Source organism: Marmota marmota, unplaced genomic scaffold (genome assembly GCF_001458135.2).
Source record: "Marmota marmota marmota unplaced genomic scaffold, marMar, whole genome shotgun sequence".
Lineage (NCBI taxonomy): Eukaryota > Metazoa > Chordata > Mammalia > Rodentia > Sciuridae > Marmota > Marmota marmota.
Window position 1 is genome coordinate 23,859,436 of NW_026000241.1, and position 8,901 is coordinate 23,868,336.

The 8,901-nt window shown below is 36.6% G+C and overlaps 1 protein-coding gene across 1 annotated transcript in view; it reads right to left on the reverse strand.

The window, feature by feature from the left end:
- Nucleotides 1–8,769, reverse strand: part of Cmc1 (C-X9-C motif containing 1) — a 76,123-nt gene extending 67,354 nt beyond the window's left edge. Inside the window, exon 1 of the mRNA XM_015489555.2 lies at nucleotides 8,568–8,769. Within this exon, the coding sequence (XP_015345041.1) occupies nucleotides 8,568–8,586 (19 nt within the window). The 5' untranslated portion in view covers nucleotides 8,587–8,769. The remainder of the gene's footprint in view (nucleotides 1–8,567) is intronic.
- Between the last annotated feature and the right edge of the window lie 132 nt (nucleotides 8,770–8,901).

Sequence of the window (8,901 nt, forward strand, 5' to 3'; positions counted from 1 at the left end):
GGGGGGGGGGGGGTATATTTTCAAACAACCCTTTAAAAAGGTTACTAACCATTCCTAGCTTCTGCAAGCCTTACCAGATTTGGCCCACAAGGGAGTTTACTGAAATCTGTGCTATACTATTTATCTGTGCTTTCTCCTTTCCCTTTGTTTTGAAAGAAACTGCCATAAAATTAGAAAAAGAAAACTAAGCTTATAGAACAAGCTGAAAATATGAATGGAGAGAAAAGGACAGATAGATTCAAGAGAGATTTCACAAGAGTGGCAGGGCCTGAAGGGACAAAGGAAAATAAATGATTCAAGGAGGGCACCCTGTTTTCTGGCTCCAAGTGAAATGATGTGACCACTCACTGAGACAAAGAATGCAAAAGACCAGGGGCTGTTGTGGACATGTTGAATTTGAAATGCTCTTGAGTCATCTTGTTGACTAGAAAGCTAATGTGTACTTAAAGAGGAAATAAAACTAGGACTATCTCCACACACTCCATTTCACGGTTGTTATAGCATAAATCATAATCAGATCTCAATAATTAACAGTGTAACTACTGAGCAGATTCAAATAAATATTGTGATATACTGATCAACTTTAGAAAATCAATTTCAAAGTTTTACCTCTTTCACCTCTGTTTTAATTGATATCACTTATTTATAATGTACCAAATGAATCTCTTTGTTCTATAAATCTTGCAATGGTCACACATAACTAAAGCAATTTTTTAAATCAGTTTTCTGGATACAGATTTAGTAATACTGAACCATTTTTGTAATATTGAGCCATTTTTCCATAAATAAATTATAATAGGAATTTATCTTTATTATGAATTCTAAGTTAAAATAGCCCTATCAAACAAGTTCTTTAAACTGCTTACAAAAATTCCTTCTGATCATTCTTCTAAAACCTCCTAAGGCAAATAAATAATTGCAGAATTGCATGAATACTAATTTCAGTTTCCCAAAATCTTGGCATTGCATCAAAAATATCCCTTATAAAAATTTATAAATTTAAAGATTTTGCACTTGGTAGCACACCAGTCATTAAACATTAATTATTAATTAATTAGATTTTTATGATTAATTAACTTTAAAGCTATCTTCAACACTGAAAATATTATAGATATGGAACTTTTCATAAAATTCAAAAACTTCTGATTCCCTTCATGTCAATGTTGTATACATGTTATACGTTTGTACAAGAGCCTGGAGAAAAAAAATTTTTTTTTGAAAGTTTCCTTCTATATAGTCACATGAATTTATAAAGCAGGGTAACACAATCACGGAAAATTTCCAAAGCTCTAACTTCTCAACATTCTATCATCACCTAAAAGTCAATTTTCACCTTTTTCACTGGCTGAATTTGTTAGCTCAGATTTTGCTTTGGGGCTCATGTATTCTTGCAATATGGCAGCACCAGATTATAAGGCTACTGATAACAGCACTTGCAATGAATCGACAAAGATAACAGTGAAACAAATCAGAGTATTACAGAATCTTCATAGCATGTTCTGATTTAACTAACTCAGTTCTTATTTAAATTAATTCCACTTTTTTTGGGCGGGGGGAGAGGTGTACAGGGGATTAAGCCCAGGGGACTTAACCACTGAGCCACATCCCTAGCCCTTTTTTATATTTTATTTAGAGAGAGGGTCTTGCTGAGTTGTTTAGGGCTTTGATAACATGCTGAAGCTGGCTTTGAACTCATGATCCTCCTGCCTCAGCTTCCCAAGCCACTGAGATTAACCAGCTCTTAATGCCAATTCAAAAAAACTTCCTAGGTACTCCTATTTGTTCCTGAGTCTTCATAGTTCCATGCTACTATTTACTCTAGAGGGAAACACACACACACACACACACACACACACACACACATACACACACAAGAAAAATGCTTGTAATAAATCTGCAAAAGTATTTTCATTAGCACAGGTTCAATCTTTATTTTCCTCTCCTTTATTAGCTACCAAGAGCATCAAAGAGAAAGCATCAAGTATAGAACAATAAGGTCATAGTTCTCAATTGTTACTTCCTAAATACCTTACTTCCTAATATTCATCACTGTGACTAAAATACCTGATAAGAAGAACTTAAGAAAAGGTTTATTTTCGCTCAAGGTTTCAGAGGCTGAATCCATGGCAGGCCAACTCCATAGCTCTGGGCCTGAGAAGAGGCAGAATATCATGGCAAAAGGGCATGCTAGAGAAAAGTTACTCTGTTCCTGACAGCCAGCAAGCAAAGAGAGCTTTGGTGCAAGAAGTCAAGGATAATAAAATCCCCCCAGTGACCTACTTCCTACAGCTATGCCCTACATGTGTATAGTTACCACCCATTAATCCATTCAAATTATTAATCCATCAAACGAATTAATTTGTTAAGTTACAGCTATCATGATCTAATCATTTCTCCTCTGAATATTCCTGCATCGTATCACACATGAGCTTTTGAGGAACACCTTATATCCAAACCATAACACTAAGTGCTTCCCACCAGAAGCTAGGCAGACTCTAGTTCCCTCCATATGGATGCTCATGACAAGATTTTCATGTTCTTGCCAGCTTACTCATACCCTCTTGCAATAATAAAAGTGCAACATGAGGAAAGGAATGAAGGAAAGATCTTAAATTGGGAAAATCAAGACAGTTAGGATCCATGTGTCTAATACAGTCTTACCTTCATGCTATTTTTAACTGACAAAACAAAAAGGAGACAAGGACGATGAAGGCCATACAGTCTTCATAACAACCCTCCTAGGTTAAATATTTTGATCAAATTGTACAGATAAAGAAATGGAGGCTCACAGAGGTAAAATGACCCAAGTCTCTGATGAAAGGTAACATTAAGTCATATAACCAAAATCTCAAATTTTCCATGACACCATCATACATATGGGGCCTATCTAAGAGAACTTGGTAAATAACGTTAATTGATTTTCTGCAGTTATGCCAAAGCATGGAAATAACCCTTAGACAATACAACTGTATATTTCAGAAGTATCATTTGGAACAAGCAAAATTCAAAATTTCACAGTTCTCATTTTTTGATCAGAAAGTAAAGACAAATGAATTCTGACCCCTTCCAATGGAAGAAAAACTATTAAAAAGAAGAAGAAGGTAGCTGACAAACACCTTTTTCTTTGAAGAGAAGGAATATAAAATAGTAGGTTAATTAGCAACATCTAATCTTTTAGTCTCAAACTCTTACAAAATATGGAAACTATATCAACAAGGTATATGCACTTATTTCTGCTTAGTTTCTGAGTCATTTATTACCTATATCCCACAATGACATACTTCATCTGAACTTCTTTATCTTATCAACTTTCACTATTAATAACCAACTCCTTCACAGTAGATGTTCATTTCTCAATACCACCAATTTCTTGAACTTCAAATTGTACAAATTGCTAGGTGTGAAAACTTCCCCTTTTACTCAACAAATCGAAAAGTAGATCAAAGCAGGAAATCAACTTATGCAATATGACATGTCAAATTTAGAAATCTGCTATAAACTACAATATAACCATAATTTCTTAAATGAATTAACGAGTTTCATTTACTTTATTTGGTAAAACTTTGAAACTATGTTTTCCAGAAAATATAATTTTCCACTGATATCTAATAAAGAAAAAAAACATCAATGTTATAGGGAACAGAAGAAGACATTTGATAGAAGAACACAAGACAGTTTGCCTGTGGCCTACTTTGCATTGTATTACCTGACTTGTTTTTATTTCTCTCATATACATCTAGAAGATAGCAGAACATTTTAAACTTTATAAATGTTCTCCAATGCTTATCTCCTCCCTATCTCCACTGGTTTTTCTTATCTTACAATATTTCATAAAATTTCTACAAAGAACATATACTACTTTGATAATGAGGTGCAGGACTTTTTATATTGAGAGCTATTCACATAATTAAAAAAATGTAGCGTTTGCTCAAATCAGACCATGTTTCTTAATATGGCCTTCAGAATCAATTCACTCAAACATGCAAACCAGATCAGATCCATAATTTTTTTTTTTTTTTTTTTTTTTTTTTTTTGGTGGAGAGAGCAGAGGTAACATTTCCCAGGATGATCACTGACCACCTCCATTGGCTTATCTCTGGCTAAACTTTGACTGAAATTTAAATTCACTTTCAGAACAAGATTTGCAAAAATGAAGACATTAACATTAACATAGAGGTGGAAGGCACATTTTAAAACAGACTTACAAATACTGAACAATGGCAATACTAGAAAAAAAATATAGAGGCTGCCAAGGTAATTAACTTCACTTACTCTTGAGGTGATCCCACAGATTCCAGCTTCAAAGATGGTGTTCCTGTAGAGTTCTCAGTACTCACCTCCATCTTTATAACTGTACTACTGTCACAGTGTTAGTAATTTCCAAATCCTACCAGCATCTCAATTTTTTTTCATGTAGTCAATTTTTTAAATTTTTTAAATTAATTTTTTATTTGTTTTAATGAGTTATACATTAAAATATACAATGCATTTATGCACTTTGATATATCATACACAGATGGGATATAATTTCTAATTTTTCTGAGTGTACATGTTGCAGACTAATATTGGTCATGTAGTCACATATATACACACAATAATAATATCTGTTTCATTCTACTCTTTCCCCACATCTCTTCTCCTCCTCTCCCTTCCCTCTACCTAATCTAAGGTAATGCTATTCTTCTCTAGTGTCATTGTCTTATTGTGAATTAGCATCCACATATTATAGAAAACATTAGGCCTTTGGTTTTATGGGATTTACTTATTTCACTTAGCATCATATTCTCCAACTCCATCCATTTACTAGCTATCCCACTCCTCGGTTTATACCCAAAGGACTTAAAATAAGCATACTACAGTAATGCAGCCACATTAATGTTTATAGCAGCTCAATTCACTATAGCTAAACTGTGGAATCAATCTAGGTGTCCTTCAATAGATGAATGGATAAAGAAAATGTGGTATATATACTCAATGGAATATTACTCAGTATCCTGATTTTAACTTAAATTTTCTATAATTGAAACCTGAATTTTGCCATCCCATTAGTTATCCTACTTAGCTGACCAATCAGCTTACATTTATGATTGCGGAAGGAGCACAATAAACATTTCCAGAAAGAAGAAAGGAGTGGAGCTGGGTATAGTGGCACATGCCTGTACCCAGCAGCTTGGGAAGCTGAGGCAGGAGGATCATTGTGAGTTTAAAGCCAGCCTCAGCAAAAGTGAGAAGCTAAACAACTCAGTGAGACCCTGTTTCTAAATAAAATACAAAATAGGGCTGGGGATGTGGCTCAGTGGTTGAGTGCCCCTGAGTTTAATCTCTGGTACCAAAAAAATAAAAAAAAAAAAGAAAGGAGTGGAAGAAATTATTTACAAATAGCATTTCATTCAGAAGCAGATATGAAGAAATGAGCTCAAAACAATCTCATTAACATTACCCAGCAAATAACTTGTAAAACCAAACTCCAGTTCAATCTTCTGTCTTTATTTTCCATCTTCTTTTTTTCATTAATACAGTTTACTTATTTAAAAATTCAACTCAATATTCTCCATCTCAAAGATCTTCTTGACTACATCATCCTTTTCTAACCACATGATTTCACCTGCACCAATTCTATTGCTCTAATCACAGAATCTATGCAATCTTTTTTCTCCTGCTAGATAACTGGTATTGACTGAATTGTTTTCTTCCACTGCTCCTCAAAGTTCAAATGTTGAAGCCATAGCCCACAAGTGACTATATTTTTAGATAGTGCTTTAAGGAGGTAATTAGCCCATTGTCCCAGCATCCCTATATATAAGGCACCTATAAAATTGTATAGTTGTCCTATAGAATTGACACTTAAGAAATTGCTCAACTTAAATTTTTATGTGTCTTATACAAAGGATAATATATATTATGGGTTATGATTAAATGAGGTCATGAGGGTGGGGCCCTAACCCAAGAGGATTGGTAACTTTATAAAAGAACCCCCATAGCCCAACTGCAAGATGATACAGAAAAAAGGCAACCATCTTCAAGCTAAGAAAGAGTCCTCACCAGTAACCAACTCAAGTGTCACCTTGTTAATCAACTTCCTAGCCTCCAGAAGAGTAAGAACACCCCTCTAGCTCCTAGCACATGGTAAATGTGCAATAAAACCATTTAACTGTTTAACAAATAGCATGAATATTTAAGAGAATTTCAATATTTGATAGTCACAGATATTTATTCTACCAACAAACACTAGGAACCTATTATATAACAAATACTAAGTCAGAGATTACATATACAATAGTGAGTAAATATAGGTAAGCGTCCTTATTTAGCAGAAAAAAACATCTGAAATTCTCTACTCTCAATTACTCATTCTTAGATAATTAACATACCTTTTAATCTTTAAAAATCTCCCAGTAATAATCCTTTAGCAAAAGCACAATGCCAGGAGGTCTTAAAAATATTGCCCATCAATCTCTCTATTTAAAATGTGAAAATATAATAGGGGGTTCCCACAGAGAAGAAGGTTAACTTGGACAACAGTGTTCTCATTGGGCACAATATTGTTACCTGCATCAAGTTCTAGTTGATATTTCTCATCTTTTTGACATCTGTAAACATAATAGATTTCTACAAATTAACAACCTTATACAAAAATAAAGATACTGACTCACCCAATAACAAATAAATATTCTTTTCTGTGGTGAATTGACTACGCAGAGTTAAGAACCCATGGACACCAACAAGTATTCAGAATCATAAAAGTTTAAGGCTTGAAGAAACATTAACAAATATCTAATGTATCTTACTCTCCCTACTGCTCATCCTCAAACCTTTTACCACACAGTTTCGAATTGGTTAATGAAAAAATCTGAAAGAAAAAGACAAATTTAGGGCTGAGTCCACAATAGTGCATTGACTCCTTAACGGGCAATCTCCTGCAGTCTAGGTCTACTCTTTCTAGTCATCTACTCCCTAATAAGTTTAAAGAGGTGACATCACATGAGCTATATTTACTGTTTACTACACATGATTCTCCAAATCATGTTTGTCTTTCTCAAATTATTTTTGTTACATGTACACCCATTGTATCTCTCAGTTTCCTTTTATTTCTCAAGGGAAAACTTCAGATCTAGAATGAAACAAAGAATGTACACTGTTTATGTAAATTTTTGGTGGGTTTTAAGTAATTCTAAATACTAAAAAATACATATATTTTTGAAAGTCTGGGAAGCAGTGACAATTTGCAAAAGCCTCCTACAAAATTGACTCTAAAGTGACAAGCAAAAACTGAACCAGAATTAGATTTGGGGAAGAAGAAGAGTGGGAAAATTCTAGAGAAAATTCTAGAAAAAGAAAAACATGTGCAATAATTTTAGGCCCATGAAAGCATGTTGGCCTGTTTTAGATACATCTTAGACCAATGTCATCCAGCCCAAACCCTGTATGATCATTATGTGTTCAAGAACTCCTTTCTGCCTCAATTAAGAGTCTTTATTTTCCATCTTCTTTTTTTCATTATCAAAGTTTACTTATTTAAAAATTCAATTCAATATCCTCCATCTCAAAGATCTTCTTGACTACATCATCCTTTTTCTAACCACATGATTTCACCTGCACCAATTCTATTGCTCTAATCACAGAATCTATGCAATCTTTTTTCTCTTACCAGATCTTACCACTACGCTTGGACTAGTAATTTAACCTCTCTGAACTTCACTTTCCTATTCTGTAAAATGGAGATACTATTTTTGGATAAATGAGACTACTTTTCTTGATAATAAAATATTCAACAAACTTTTATCATTTGTGTCCTGCACATATTTTTCATTCTCCTTGAGAGACCATGAAAGGGACTTTTTTTTTCAACTTCAGAATCTCCGAAAGTTTGAAAGCATCCCACCTCTCAATACTTTGTGTTTTTCTCTAAAATGAAAGGAGTGACAAGAAGTCCCTCAGCTACACCCTTACATAAATAACCTTTAAAAAAGTACACTGGGTGAGGTTTACTGTAAGGGAAAAAAATTGAGAGAAACTGACAAGTTGGAGGAAAGATGAAAGTAAAGGAGCACTCGAGACTCTGAAGATCCTTTCCAAAGAAAATGACTGTGGCCACAAGGATAAAGCCTTTGAACTGTTAAGTTGGGCTTTAAGGATGAACTTGGGATCCATGAACTACCAAAAAGAAATGTAAAAGTGTGCGCTGGGACTCCAATGAATTTTTTTCTGTGGCAAGACCGTCTGCAAGACACACTGTTGCAAGAAGCAGGTGCCCCCAAAGGGGCGAAAATGAGGATGGCGATGAGGAAACCAGTCCCCCTCGGCAAGATGTTCCTAGGCCACAACAGGACGAAAGTTCAGACAACAAACGGAACGCGCCTCACCTAACACTTGAGAATGACCTACAACCAGGGGAAGACGCCAGGGCCGGCAGGAAACCCTGTAGCAGCCGGCCAGGCCTGAGGGGAAGTGTGCGGAAGCGGTGCAACCTCAGCTCTGCACCTTTCCCAGGCCGCGCCCCGCCCGCAGGCCCGCGGCGCGAGACCCGAGCCCAGGCCCTCGGCAAACCACGCTGGTCGTCCCCGTACCTGCGGGGTCGAGCGCCATCACGGCGGTCGCAGAAGGCAGCCTCCCGGAGGCTCAGGGCAGGGGCGGGGGTGGGATGGGGGAGGGGCTTGGGCTCGTTTGCACGTGCGCCGCCGCAGCTTCCCGCGGTAAGAGGAGGAGCGGGTCGCCCTTCGCAAAGCCCGGCAAAGCTCCGATCCTTTACCCTGCCCAAGTTCCTACTTCCGTCGCGCATTGCGCCTGCGCCCCGCGGGCCCCGCCCCTAAACCTGTCCCTGGAGCTCAAGGAGCTTGCAGAGGCATTGACGAGGGAAGGGGGCGTGGCTGCGCGCGCTTCCGCGAGGACTGTCTCCCACCG